We start from the raw sequence: 15627 nt of genomic DNA, 5'->3' as shown, positions 1-15627 counted from the left end.
CGTCTGCATCTACAAAATCAAGTATATATGTGGAAAATACTAAATAATGTGGAAAATACTAAATAAAATTTCATCTTGATCTTATGTGAACAACACTAGGAGCTCATGTGACTCGGATCCCACCTTAAGCAGCAGGTTCCCGTCTCATACAGCCTCGCTGTTAAAAGGGATACTAAAACTCAAAAATCAATCAATCAATCATGTGAACACTGTGCGAGAGACTTTTAGCGGTTTTGCATGAGAGAATATCTTGTATTGTATTTGTATCTTCTGTAAAATATATATAAAAAAAACTTGAGGTGTTTGAAAACAAGCTCCTCATATATATATATATATATATATATATATATATATATATATATATATATATATATATATATATATATATTATATATATACCGGCATAGACGTTTAAAAGAAAGAAAATTTCTTAATCAAGAATTTATATACTTCAATAATATACTATATACAAGCTATACAATGTAGCATTGTGTGACCAAGTATATCAAATAACATTATTGTATAATATACAAATAGGAGTTACATACACTGTAAAATATTACACCACTCATTCATTATTCATTACCGAAACATATTAGTCTTTATTTGTAAATAATGCTTGACTCCTAAGAATATCATTGTACAGACCCTTAAAAAAATTCAGAAATGCTTAATTTTGAAGAGATGTTGAAAAGTTGGTCGAGGTCCGCCATGTCGGTCTTGTATCTCCCAAAATATTTGCAGAGTAATGGTACTCACACTGGAATTTGTTTCAGCATTGTGAAGATGCTAAGGAATGCAATTTGTTGTCATAAAACACAATAAACGAAATATTTAATGCGGTTTAAACGTGAAGATAGCTCTAAGCAAATGTTTTCTCTTAAGCGACTTCGGAGAATGTATTTAGGAACATTTCATAAGACACAAAATTGCTTTTCTTACCTTCTATGCAATACTGAAAGAAAGTTCTAGTGTAATTTTCGTTTTCCCGTACATTTTCTTCAAATGTAACACCAAAATTAAGTGTCTCCACAGACTTTAAGGCGCTTCTATCTCTGAAATTAATATTTCCGTACCTATATTTATTAGGACTTGTTTTGATGTATTTTTAAGTGTCAGACATTTACTTACAGCCAGTACATGATACACGTATTATCACAAAGAAATGCCAAACGTTTTATTCAAGTAAAGAGCTATAGAACATGTAGTTACATATTTTATAACAAAAATGTATTAGTATACAATTTACTTTACTAATTGTAGCACTGTACGAAAAAAAAAATCATTTCACAACGAGAAAATTAACTTTACTATTCGTAAATTTTGAAAACTGTCACATTAAATAATATAAAAGTAAATATTTTATACAGTTTACATTATGATTCTTTGCTCGTGTCACAAATAAACAATGTTGAACTGTTTACAATGGATACTTATACAGGGTTAGTCAAAAATATCGGTACAGGCCAGTAATAACGAAATGGGTGGACAGAGGAAGACCAAATGTTGCAAGTCCGTATTGCTTCAAAAACTGCATTGAAAGGAGCTAGTTTTCACCATGGCAGTAATTTTAGATTCCACCATATTGGATATGACATAATATTTTTCAAATGGAAAAAGATATGTGTGACAAATTAGACTAGAATTGTCGCAAAAATAAGAATATTAACTTATTTTTGACCTATCGTCTTTCGTCTACGAGTTGCGTTGTTCTAGGTTTAATACTTGAATCTATTAGATTGAATGCTAAACGAATCTCAATAGGGAAAAATTGTTCAGATTTTTGTTTTGGGGACAATTCTAGCCTTATTTGATGTCACACACACCACTTTTCATTTAAAAAATATTATGTGATATCCAATATGGCGAAACCCCTTTCAATGCAGTTTTTGTGGCAATACGCACTTCCAACATTTTGTTTCCATCTGTCCACCCGTTTCGTTATTACTGGCCTGCACCGTTACTTTTGACTAACCCTGTGTAAAACATATCTATCATGGAATTACATTTAATACCTATGTTCTTAAGTGAAGGAAGTGTTAGGTGTAAGTCATACTGGAATTGCTACGTACAGATTACCGTTGCCCATTGACTTGCAGCAAGTTGGCTGCCCTGTACAAAACCTATTAACTCTCATACACTTCCACTTAGATGTCAAACCAACGTGATACGCACAGAAATGATCGTCATAACTAGAGACCGGATATTAGGCAAAATGCCTATTCTTTAATATCAAAGATATGATGAAAAATAACGTTTTAAAGTTTATATGGGGGGTTATAGTTTCGATTTAAACCAATTTTATTTTGCCTATTTCGACATTTACTGCCTAAATAATTGCTTTAGTGCCTAATGTTGCCTATTCTATGCATTTTTTTCAAATTAAGCCTTCATTGGGAAAAACGTAATTTATATAACATCAATAATACACACATATATGTGTATATTAGGTGTTTGTAAACACAAGCACGTGGTACGTTGCAATATAGATACAGAGTGAACTTCAAAGATGTGCACATACTTCGGAAAGTGATTAGTGATATCAAAAGAAGACAAACTGTCCTCGTGTATTTTGTCTAATTCCGTGTCATGTACAAGTGACAGGGTGCCAACTTGGAATCGAAAATCAAATCCTGACAAGTGAAACAGAACCGAAAGATGTGCGCATACTTAAAGAGGTGATTCGTGACATGAAAAGAAGACAAAAAGTCCTCTTGAATGTCACGAATCACCTCCAGAAGTATGTGCACACCCTTACGTCTCGTTCCAATTGTCAGGATTTGATTTTGGATTCCAACTTCGCCCCCTTGTCACTCCTACACGACGTGGAATTCGACAACATGCAAAACGACTTTTTGTCTTCTTTTCATATCATAAATCACCTCTTGACGTATGTGCACATCTTTCAGGTTCTCCCAGTACATATGGAATGCACAACAAGCTTCGTTTTTATATATACAATAAAAGAAGATATTAACAAAGAAGTATGTTTCTATATTCTTTGAACATTATCTATGACTTGAATCTATTTTTTAATTATATTGAGTATTTATCTTCATTATTTCGAGTTACATTTTAGCGCCTATTTTACTGCCTATTTTTTAAATTTTTAGTGCCTATTTTCCAGGTTTTTAGTGCCTAAACATCCGGTCTCTAGTCATAACAGTAAGTAGTGAAAGAGCTACAGATTACCATAACTTGTGAGCTTTCATCCATCACAATCTTATATACTTTGTAGAATAGTGGACCAGTGGGAGTAACTTCATACAGAACATGTCGTCTCTTAAACAAAAATCTTTGTATAAAGGTCCACGCCTGCTCGCTCTCCTGTGGGTACTTTCCATTGAAGACGTGAAATGATTTGAAGCATATATCTACCGCCTTGAGTGCACTTTCCACTTTGTAAATATTTCCTTCTATGCTGACATAAAATTGCTCTGGCTCCAAGATATTATACGCAACTACAATTGGTAAGGGCTGCACAGTACCTCCCAATCTTTTCATTTTCAAATGGTGTCTCTCAAGATCTGAAAGGAGATCCGAACCTTCCTGAAATTATAAATATATGAATGTTATTAGTAATCAGCGTGAAATTGCAGATAGTAATTATGTATCTTAATGCACATAATCTGTCAGTTTAGTTATAGATTAAAAAAAGGTGTATTAATAATTATTTTACTTAAGAAAACATATTACATCAGTTTAAATATTTTCGCATTGTTCTTGCAGGTCATTATACATTCATAAGCATTTCAAATCATCCGCATGTTCCTCTTACTTACTTCATATAAATTAAATAACTTTACATATACTGTACTTCAAAGCTATATAATTAAGTATCAGTAAGCCAATATTGAGTAATTTCATGTCACAATGATGAACACAAGGAAAAGAGTTGTATTGCCCATACTCTCTATAAGAATGTAAGTAATATTTTCAGGGAATAACATCCCATTATTGGCTTTTAAAAAATCTGAAAAAGGTGAAATAACTGAAAATCATATGAGAAAGGATAAAAAGGGATAAAAAAATCCTTTTTATCCTTTCAACCTCCCGCATGATTTTTACCGTTATTTCACATTTTTCATAGTTTTCAAGCTGATATTGGTGCAGTTGTTCCCTGAAAATGTTACCTCATAGAGTGTGCGGTGAGTACTAAGCTATATCTTGTGTTTGTCATTGTGATTATCATAATTGATTGCAATTTGTACTTATATAATTTTATGTAAGTCCAATCAATGTCCTAAGCCTGACTATCCCAAGACCGTATAAACATTTCTGTTAGTATAAATTTGTATGCTTATTTCAAAACTGCAAATTGTCTCACAATCGGTCCACTGAATCTCGAGTTACAAATTTTGACAGTTTGGCTACATTTGCGTAAACAGTTGTGATTGCCATTTTTGAGTTCGAGATCATTCGGAATCACGTCTATTAACTTCCATTGTAATTGAGATAGAGTGTTTATTTTTTCCCTCGTAATCAAATTTTCTTTCAAATAAGGGAGAAATAGTGCCATTTAATCCCCCCTCCAAAAAAAAGTTTAAGGAAAAGCTTACATTATTAAGCACATTATCCTTTGTAGCTTTTTAGTCGATGCTTCGATTATGATGAGAATTTCTTTTTTTTTTCTTTTTTTTATTCCTAAGTTTATAAACACGAATATGATTGAAATACTTTTGAGCATCTTCTCCCTATACTCCGACTTGCTTTTATCACAAACGCAGTTGTTTCCATTCCAGGAAATGCAGTAAACATATTAAAAAGACATGGCGTTATCGTTCCACAATGGGATATGTTTAAGAAGAAAAGATATCTTTGATTTAAGAGTAATTACTTTTTGAGAGTTGAAATTAATTGCTGCAATGTCCGTTTCTGCACACACACACACACACACACACACATATATATATATATATATATATATATATATATAAAACAATGAATGCGAAATATATTTCCGAAATGTTTAACTCATTACATCTGCTGTTTTCTTTCATAAAACACAACAATCTGTAATTTGTTCTCATATCAGTGAAAAAACACTCATAAAGTAGGAAACATAATTCATAGGGTCAGGTAGGGTTATGTTGAGACGCTATACAGAGTGTACAGTCGTACAGAATTCAAACTATGTACGAAGGATACCTCTAAAAATTATTTCATTAAGTGATCTATTGAATCGATGTATGGAAAACATTCTTGCACACAAGCTAACGGTAAAAAAAATTCTGTAACAAAAAAAGAAAACTTTTCTTTTCTGCCAGGAACTCTAAAACTTTCGTTAAAGCTATTGAACTATAATGGTAATCCAAAATTCAAAAAAGTAGCCGGTAGTAGACTTTATGGAGTAACAGAATCACCACAAAATTGAACGTATCAAGCAGTGTGTGGAGAAGCAGGAGCTGTAAAATGCATGGGACTATTATGGAACAATATCTGGGGCTACTGTAAAATAGCTTTTACAACCCTTGAAATACACTATTTTCCTCTGTATGTATATGTAACATATTAATTCTACTTTCACGCTTTTACGAAATGATTCGCAACAAAACCTACTTTTATTTTATCACACAGCAAAAATATTGTATCACATATGCTAAACGAAGTATACTGTTTACCTTGTTCAAATGCTGAGAAAATAATTATTCAAGTTAAATGTTTTACTTTTATTATTTAGGATCATAAGTGCATCATTTTTAGATAAATAAGACCATAATATAACAAATTGATTTACGTGTCATCAATAATATGTAGCAAATCCTGTAAAGCTTTGAGTGCTTATTAGCCTAATTTTCATTTTTAAACTTAGAAACTTGGCGACAACAAAGAAAACACTAAGATAAATTCGTAGTGAAACAGAACGTCATACTTTAAAAAAGTTTCAAAAACTTGATGTAATTAAAAGTTTCCATTATTTTCTGAACTGTCGTAGTACTGATTTTGAATAAATACTGTAAATAAAAACTATCCATCACAGAGTCACCAAACTTGATTTCTTAAAGGAAATGTTCGCGACTGTCTTACAGGAGCCCACACAGGTTCGTATGATCACCTGGGCCAGAGTAATAAACATGCTCCGTTATAGCCCCATCACTGTCTCATAATAGCCCCCGGGGCTATGATACACTATTTTTATCTTTTAATGCAAAACCTTCAGAATTAGGACATTAAAATGGTGGAATCCAATAGAGTTCTCAGTTCATTATATTCTGACGTTTGTCTTCCTAGCATTAATACAGGAGTGGCAAAAGATTTTTGTATCTCAAAATAGCCCTACCTGACCCTATTTATTATTATCAGTGAAAGTGGTCTTCCGATTTATTCATAGTTATAAATACCTTTACATGAAAAATGAAGGACTGCTGTGACTCTATCTTCGACGGTTTCCACACGCCACTTTTGTCTTTTCGCTTCATAGACGTCAGAACAGGTGGAAAATATCTGCTAAGTAGCATAAGTAATACTAGTGTTTTGGATCCTGTAAAAGATACAAACATACCATATTAAAATATATTTCAGACGTTCCAATGACACGCGCAAGAGTTTTAATCATATTACTACTTACTCTTCCATGCAACTCCCGAAGATTTCTTACCAAGCTTTCGACTCTCCTCTGGGGTCTTGCTCACGAAGGTTAAAAACATTAGTAAGAAAAATAAAAATAAAAAAAAAATCCAGGAAATAAAAGGAATTGAATTAATAGAGTGGGGAGCCCTGCTGTAGACACGTTGTCAAGATCGTACGCTGACATTTCTTAATTAAGGGTCTTCAACATCTGCGACGTTACTGCCAATTGTACAGTTTTTCTGTAAGATCTTCAAAACAAATAAAATTAATCGACAGTCAAAAACACAGTGCACTACACAATATTATTTTGCACGTAGTACCGTTAGCACGACTCGTCTATCTGCTTTCACTTTGTAGCTGTTTATAGATTTTGCATTTATTTGCGGGTTTATAAATACCCGCAGAGCGAAAGCAGATAGATGAGTCGTGATAACGTTATCACGTACACAATAATATTCTCTAGTGCTCTGTGTCTTTGCCTTTCAGTTACTTTTATTCCTGTTGAAAATATTCCAGAATAACTAAAATTGGCTGTAGTTAATTTTGCTAGTGTTGAAGACCCTTAATTGCATTCTTTCCATGTCTATGATCGTAACATATGACGAACGCTTATCATGTGAATGTAATATGCAAATAGTTATAAGAGATTTCATAATTACCAGATATTAAATCATTTGAAACAACTACCTTTAGTAGCCTATGAAAGATTTTTCTAAGCTTTTATGGGTGTATAACGCAGGAGTTAGGTTATATGATTTAAAGCTCTTCATTACTTGCGGTGAGATATTAAGAAATAACGTCTTTTTTTTTCGGTAATTATCTGTGTTTTGTGGAATGTACATAACCGTTGCAGATAAGAAATAAAATATAAATTATTACGTTAATGTTGAATCTCAGGATCAGAGAAATAAGTAACGATGTCGAATATACAACCTGAGTCAAAAAAAGCTCTTAACACCCCAATATATTACCACTCTATATCAAATGTGGAAATGGTGTCAATGAATCATCACATCAAAAATGAATGATCAACACCATCTTGGCTGTCAATGGCAAGGGGGCGGTTGATCACGTGCATAGTACCAGCCTGTTTCCGTCTTGATGTGATGATCAATGACATTCTCCATTTCCACGTCGGACACTACAATAGAGATATACTTTAGATAATGCTTACTTATTGAAAATACGCATTTGTAACAGTACAAACAACTGACTTATGCCTTGCACGTATGATTACGGTTTTTTTTTTTTTTTTTTTTTTTTTTTTTTTTTTTTTTTTTTTACAAACCTTATTTTCTGTTGGAAAAAGGTCAACAATAGCTTCACTTATTCTGGTGAAAGTTTCCCTCGTAATCCTGTGAAGTAACAAATTATAAATTAATATTAATAAAATTATACTTCATGGCCCCAAAGAAAGAAGAATTGAAAAATAGAAAAGCAGTAACCAAATATTCGATTAAATGAGACACCTTTTATAACAACTATAACGAAATAACATTATCATCACATAGTGGCTGCACAGTGTAAACTTTTACTTGTGTTTTATGGTGTGCCCTTTGATAAGGGACAATAATGCTACCTACCATTGCTGCTACTACTACTGGCTGTTAAGTTGTCTATTAAAGTATCCGGCTCAAAGTTTATAATTTCACTCATTACAACCTAAAAGTAAAAAGTATAAGATCGTGAGAGAAGTTTACAGTCATGTTGTAAGCGTTCAATATGTGTTGTTAATCTCTCTCTCTCTCTCTTTAAAAAAAAAAAAAAACTATTACACACAAAAGTAAAGAAGATATTGGTGGCGTATGCCATCCAGCCTTCGATGTGAAATTCCATGTATTTAAGGAACTATTGGACCACCTACCGTTGTATGACATTGCATGAATGAACGGGAAAAATAATGGCTTTATAGCTTTGATAAAGTAAATCTTGCGAAAGTTTTTTTTTTTTTAAACCGTTCACTTACTAGTTTTTTTTTTTTTTTTTAGTTCTTGCGATTAAAATACATTTAAAAGTAAACAAAGCATGATTTCGATTACAATTGCGGACGCTATCACTCAAAAAGCAAAGTGAGAAGGGACTGGAGATCCTAAGAAACTGTATCTTACCTCAGGTGAATTATTGTTACAACTTGCTACAGACGATATAGGTGATGAGAACGTTGGAGCGAACTCTCTGTCCTGCTGTTCCTTATATTCTTGTTTTTTTTTTAAAAAAAATTTCACTCTAGGGCCAATTTTTGGTATAATCTCTTGACAATGTCGTCAGTTAAATATGCAAATGATTCATCGTCTATTTCTTCCTCTGATAAGAAAGGAAAAGGGAACATTGTTCACATAAGCGAACTGAAATACCATCCATTAAAAAATCTGTATTGAACTTCACTTATATTATGATATTCAGGGTGCTCCATTTCTCTTCTTAGGCCCTTGTAACTTTTAAACTAATAGACAAAAACCGCTGAATTTTTTCACCATTCAAACATTGGCAGGGGAATATCGTTTGACATACTAGCTAGTACCACCAGAGTAACAGTGTTGCCAACCACACATAATCTTAAGATTTTTCAAGTAACACAACGTCAGGTTGTTACAAATTTCAAACTAAGGATGCTACGCTCACAAAATCCAAATATGAACCAATTTTGGAGGTCTCTACAACAGCAACAACGCAAGTCAGGCGGATAGGGCAATGCACATAGAAAGTGCCTTAGTGTAGAATACTCCGGTCAGGATATAACGTATTTCTAATAAACAGAAACAAAGTTACAATGAATTCAAAATTTGGATTTTTTTCAAAGGGCTTTATTTCGAAAAAGTGTTGAGGTAGGTATCACATCTAATTAAGTAGATTTTTTTCCAAAAGATATAAAGATCATAATGCCGTTTGTAATAACCATTTAAATGTTAATAATGGCTATAACACTGGTGGTATTAGATATATGTCAAAGAATACCCCTCTGCCAATATTTCAAGAGTGCAAAATCAGCTGTTTCTGTCTATTAATTTTCTGTCTATTAATTTCAAAGTTGCAAGGGCGTAAGAAGACAAATAGAGCATCCTGTATATCGGCTAATCTAACAGATATTCGTTACAGAAAGTGACAAATTTTCTCCCATTCTCGTTCTTTGTGAACAGTATTAAATAATACAATCGTTCATCTTAACAGGCAGAACCCAGTCTAGTGCTAAAGTATGGTGTTTATTCCTCGCCAACATTCGCATGTGATTCACTTCATCCAGTGTCCATGGAGACCACTATGCAAAACCGACAATTTCTTTAACAATTAAATGAATGGATTATGTTTCTGAAACTCGGGTTATGCAGTTTTTTATTTTGACATACTTCATTCTAACAACCGCAGGACTTGGTCGCTTGGTCTAGTAGTTAGCACGCTTGCTTTTTGGGCACGTGGTCCTGGATTCGATTCCTGGTGGGATACAGTTGAACGGAAAAAGTGGTTTGCATTCTACTATTATCAGTAGGTCCACGTCTGCTTTGGCCGCCAAGGTATAATCGTGCGACGTTAAACCGCAACAAACCAATCCAACAACCGCATAAAACACTCCTTTTTAAAATACAAAATATACATTTTATTATTACAGGTATCACTATTGTGTTTTAGGAAATGTATGGGAATGAATGTATGTGCATAACAATTGGATTGGTGCACACTTGGACGGAAGCGGTTCTTGCAGCAGTGTCGTCACATGAAAATATTGGACAACCTAGTGCTAGCTTGTCCTTACCTAACAAAAAAAAAAAAAAAAAAAGCTTTGTAATGTATTGTTTTGTAACGAAAACGATATATTAATGTATTAGAAGTTACGTTATTATCAGTAATGCTATCCCTGTTCTACACTTTTAGCTCACTAGCGTGAGCTACTGGTTTTGAAGTAGGTAGGAGAAAACTCAAACAAAAACAACAAACATTATTACACGTTCTACGCATCAGAAATAATGTTTCTTTTAAACAAGTAGCACAATATTGAATGCTATTCTAACGGTATACTAGACCGACGTTATTTTTTGCCACACTTTTTTTTAAACGAAATATTTAGTTAATGTTCCACGATTATGCACCGAGGCTAAAGAAAGTAGCGATTATGATGAATTAAATGGTGGAATGAAGAAAGTGGGAGGAAACGGGATAACCTAGAGAAAACCCACACATATGGGTTTATCTTATACACGGCCCACTTGGCACGGACTGTGATTGAAATAAGGACCCCACGCACCAGAGGTGAACGCTCTACCACTGAGCCACCGCGGCCCCTTTGTTCCTGTTATTCAAAACAAGTAATGCTAAAAGAAACTAACTTAATCTCTCTTCACTCGGTACTTATTACTGTATACTTTTTGGGATAAAGTTTCGAAGAAGACAAACCCCTGAAATCAATCCAAATTAAAAAAAATATATATATATTTAGTACGCTTATGATTATTTAATGCTGATTCTACAGGAATACTTATGAACCTTGAAAGCAAAATAGGCACAAATAATAAGACCAAAAACTAATTGCAAGTCAAAAAATAAAGAGCTAAAAAAGTTGTGTCAAGGCAATTACATAATGCATCCTGCTTCCATTTCCACTCATGAGCTTCGAGAAATACACTTAAACATTATATTGTTAATATTATAACCAATACATTCCACGAGGTCGTAGTGACTCACGCTTCCAATTCCACTTCCTTCGTTTCAACATTTCATTCGTTACTCATCATTACCATCTCCCTTAACTTCGGTAAAACAAAAAGTGAATTGTTACACTAGAAATTTCATTTCATTTGATAAATTTCCACGTTAAAATTTATATTTAATACAATCGATACATTCATTTAAAAAAACGTTCCTTTATCATTAATGTCAAGCAACACACATCTGAAACAATACAAAAACGCCATCAAACGTGAAAAAAAAAAAACGAACTCAAACGTTACAAAAATCAAGAGGCGTAATAACGCGAAAACATAAACAATAGTGCATTCAGCGAGGTACATGAACAACCGCATTCTAAATCTTACTAACACGTTGAGTAAATAGCAATACAACCCTATTACTTCACTCTGTTTAACCGCTGAAAGTTATCCGGAAGCTAGAGATCTATATCATTTTCGACATGGGGGAAAGAAAAGCCCCTGGGAAGGTTCTAGAACGGGAAGCCTCCACATATAGTTAGTAGCTAAGTTTGTCCGTTTTTGTACCACAGCTCAATGTTTAATTCTACAGTATTGCCGAGCAGGCGACAGCGAGTGAAGGTGGTTAAATAGCCCCTCAGGACATGTTGTTTTCTAGCTTTATTACAAGTCAATAGGAAAAAGGATCAACGTTCTAGAACCGTGCCGGCACGCTGTTATCTATATTCATTACAACTCAATGGAGAGGGGGGCCAAGGACCCTGCGAAAACTTGCATACCACGGAAGTACTTTCGTAGGCATGCCTTGTATGCAAGAATACCTTTTTTTTTTAACCTCAGAATTAACTAATGTGATGTTAAGTTCCAAAGTTGGTCGTCCGTTTCTAGCAAAATTTTGAAAGTTTACCGGGAAGAAATCAATAATATGCTAATTTGTGTGCTTGATAATGTATAAGGAGAGCGAGAGTTGTATTTATTTTCTTATATAAACGTTGAGTTGAGTTGATTTTAGTTTAGAGTCCCTTTCAGCAGCGAGGCTATATGAGACGTGAACCTACTGATTAAAGTGGAATCCGAACCACATGAGCTCCCGCCGGGAATCGAACCCGGGTCTCCCACGCCAAAGGGGCGTACGCTAACCGCTTAGCCACGAGGGAGCTCTCTTATATAAACGGTTATAAACATGGAACTATTTGACAAGCAGAGGGAACTACTTGGCGCAAGGTTACTTCATGGTAGCATTATGCGAATTAAATCAGCATTTGTATTGAAAACATGGCTGGTGATAATCAGAAAAATTTATCAAAAGTAAGTAAAAGTCATGGCTTAATAAATCTAAAATAAAATGTAGAAAATGCGGTAAGCAAATAACTATAAAGAAATGTGGAGGAAGGTATACTTTTCAATGTAACGGTAACATAAGGAACATGGCAGCAAGGTTCTAGAACACATATCCCCCTTCCCATTTAGCTATAATAAAGACAGAAAACAAAGAGCCCTGCGGGGCTCTAACCCGCTCTAATGCGGTATAATCTATAATTACGCTTTCAGCCAATAACTAGGCGGCCGACCAATTTCGGAATAAATGCTCTAACGTGGCTCAGGCAACTACACTTGGCATTTATTTCGAAGTTGGTCGTCCACTGGGTTTTCGGGGGCTCTAACCCACCTTCACACCCTAACGTTCACTCGGCAATACTAGATGGAATAAAAATTAAACTTTGGTACACAAAGAAACCAATTACGGCTCACTCGAGCAGACGGTTCTACCAAATAGAAAATGTATAGTAAAAGTACGATGCAAAACATTTTTTGTGAAGGAATGAGAATGTGAATACAAGTAATTACTATCAGTACACAGCATATTGAAATGGATTTTGAGTGATTGTGAAAGTATTGTATGTGTAAGTGTACTCTTCCACTGTCCCATGTGTGTACCTCCTGTCGCTGACACGCCTGCTTACTCGGATGAACCACCTCGCTACCTCTCGCCCCCCCTGCCCTGACTCGCTTAGATACCATTCATACTTTTGTGTTTTACGCACTGTAGTTTTTATGCCATACTTCCACACTGTATTTATACTGAGCACTCCTGAAGTGAACCTGCAAATAGTAATGGAGCTCCTCATTTAGTGCATGCTCTGCTAAACTAAATAGAATGCTTTAATCTGACATGAAAATCTAAGAAATAGGTCAAAATTTGGTAGGACCGTCTGCTCGAGTGCAATTAATTGTTAGGCTGTTAGCCAAAACCTAGGCGGACGACCGCCTAATTAATTCACCTAGTATTGTCGAGCGAGCGTTAGCGAGGGAATGCGGGTTAGATCTCCTGAAAACCCAGTGGACGACCAACTTCGGAATAAATGCCGGCTCTCCTTACATATTATCAAGCACACAAACAAGCAAATTAATCATTGCTTCCCGGTAAATTTTCAGGGTTAACTTTTCAACGCCCGCTCCAGCAGGCATACTCAGAAACGAGAAATTACTCTATTAATTTTATGAAAATAAATCAAAACTTACCTAACCTTAAGCTAACCCGTTCCTACCCTACTTATCTTCATCTTACTCTAATCTATCCTACCCTACTCTAATATACCCTTATAAAGCGGCCGTACTTATCGATGCGCATCTGGAGCGTGTATTGTAACATTTACCCAATTTTCAAAATTTTGCTAGAAAAGGACTACCAAATTCGGAACGTACTCCTATAATCTTCTACAGGAAGAAATAGTAGCATTACTCGGGCAGACGGTTCTATCAAATGATGATACATTTCTTACATTTTCAGGTTACGTTAGAGCTTTATATTTCTCTTGAGAGAGCAGGCAGTAAATGAGGAGCTCCATTACTTGAGAAGGGCTCAAAATAAACAGTGTGGACGTATGGCATAGTCCATGAAGCTCGAACCAATTTGTACTAGGTGGCCACTAAGAAGTAGGAATGCTATCTAACCGAGTCAGCGAAGGAGCGCAACAGGGCGGGCGAGTCGATCGCGAGGGAGTGTGTTCGTAAGGAGCAGGCGCGGAGGGAGCGACGGAGGGTATACTTATAAACGAGGATAGCGGTAGAGCACACTTACATATAAGATACTTTCACTACCACCCAAAATTTATTTCAATATGCTATGCACTGACAGCAATTACGTATATTCACACTTTCATTCATTCACAAAAAAATGTTTCACGTCGTATAACTACCTATAAATGTTCTATTTGGTAGAACCGTCTCACAGTGGTCCGAATAGCGGAAAAGGTGGACAAAAGTCATTTTATGAAATTGAAGTTACAGACGCAAAAGAGGTGTAACAGTCATCATCGAGAGTCAGTTCATGAGAATAACATGATATTGACTGAATTATCTCTTAGTACTGGTAATTATAGACGTCCCAAAATGGCAGAAGCTTCGTTGCAAGAAACTAGCAAATTTGTGACTTGAATTTGGGAAATTGTTTTCCGAGCAGCCATGAGAATGAGGGGCCATATTGTAATTATTATGCACTTGGTATAGTATTATGTACATGACACAGTTAGAATGAGCAATGTGTATTGCATCGTAGTAATTATAATAAATACATATATTAGTAGTCCTATGTATTGGAGTACTACAGTCTTCTTGTAGAGTTTTAAAAAAAAATGGATACATATGTATACCACGAAATTTAAACATGGATAACAGTCGATAGTTGTCAATAAGCTGTATAAGTTTCCTTGTCTACTTCCGTCTACTCCAGGAAATATGACCTTGGAATTATGATATTGAAGGTGTCCGCTTGAGGTGGCGAGACGAGCAGAAGATAAGCACGTAAGTTATAGGGTTTGTTTGACAGTGCAAGCACGCGGAGTTAGTTGAAAAAGACAGAGCCGTGTGTACGGTAGTTATGAAAAAGCTATCGAGTGTTTGCAGTGTGTGTTTCAGCATTGTGTAGTGTGGGGAAGTAAACAATGGATATACATATATCGTGTCTGGAGTTGCATGATAAAATACAAGAAAACAGAAGGAAGACCCGTGTGCAGCAAGAAGAAAGTGTTGTGCAATATGTTAAAAACAAGTGTGGATTAGATATAGATAGCGAAGCCACAAAATCTCTGTATCATGCAATGAGGTTGCATTTCTTTATTCCGTATTATTGGCGCTGGAATAAGTGTCGGAGTAACGAAAGTTATTTTGTATGTAAATATTCGGGCTGGTTGAAGCAACAAGTACATCTTACAATCACATATGTTCCTTCCACTCCGTCGTCGGCAACAACTGGACGTCCTTCCAAAGAATTTCACGAAGTGTGTGACAGAACTAAAAGACGAAAAACGCAATCGTTAAGAAGTAATACAAGTACGCCTGAACTTGCATATGATACGGTGATGAAGTTGCGATCTGACGAGGATGAACAAGCCGCAAAATTATTGCAAGAAGTAACCAC

General features: G+C 35.0%; 1 protein-coding gene across 5 annotated transcripts; it reads right to left on the bottom strand.

The window, feature by feature from the left end:
• Window positions 1-444: 444 nt before the first annotated feature.
• Window positions 445-14268, bottom strand: LOC145681044 (uncharacterized). Of its 5 annotated transcripts, none has more exons than XM_081752367.1 (5): window positions 13991-14268; window positions 13146-13310; window positions 7859-7925; window positions 6342-6481; window positions 445-3549 (listed from the first exon to the last, which is right to left on the bottom strand). In XM_081752367.1, exons 4-5 carry the CDS (start codon window positions 6456-6458, stop codon window positions 3154-3156), a joined length of 513 nt encoding a protein of 170 aa, XP_081608493.1. In that variant the 5' UTR covers window positions 6459-6481; window positions 7859-7925; window positions 13146-13310; window positions 13991-14268; the 3' UTR covers window positions 445-3153. The 5 variants fall into 3 exon arrangements, with proteins under 5 accessions (XP_081608493.1, XP_081608496.1, XP_081608492.1 ...); XM_081752366.1 differs by having other exon boundaries at window positions 13146-14268; XM_081752368.1 differs by lacking the exons at window positions 13146-13310; window positions 13991-14268 and adding an exon at window positions 8679-9103.
• Between the last annotated feature and the right edge of the window lie 1359 nt (window positions 14269-15627).

This window comes from Thermobia domestica, chromosome 3 (assembly GCF_964235325.1).
Source record: "Thermobia domestica chromosome 3, izTheDome1.hap1.1, whole genome shotgun sequence".
Classification (NCBI taxonomy): domain Eukaryota; kingdom Metazoa; phylum Arthropoda; class Insecta; order Zygentoma; family Lepismatidae; genus Thermobia; species Thermobia domestica.
Note: the sequence above shows the minus strand (reverse complement) of the source record. Positions and strands in the feature narration are given on the sequence as shown.

What these genes read in the sequence shown, in the direction of transcription:
- LOC145681044 (XM_081752366.1), bottom strand. Translation starts at nt 6,458, where the DNA reads ATGCTACTTAGCAGATATTTTCCACCTGTTCTGACGTCTATGAAGCGA. An exon ending in CCTTCATTTTTCATGTAAAG is followed by an intron (nt 3,550 to 6,341) that starts GTATTTATAACT and finishes TTATAATTTCAG; the next exon opens with GAAGGTTCGGATCTCCTTTC.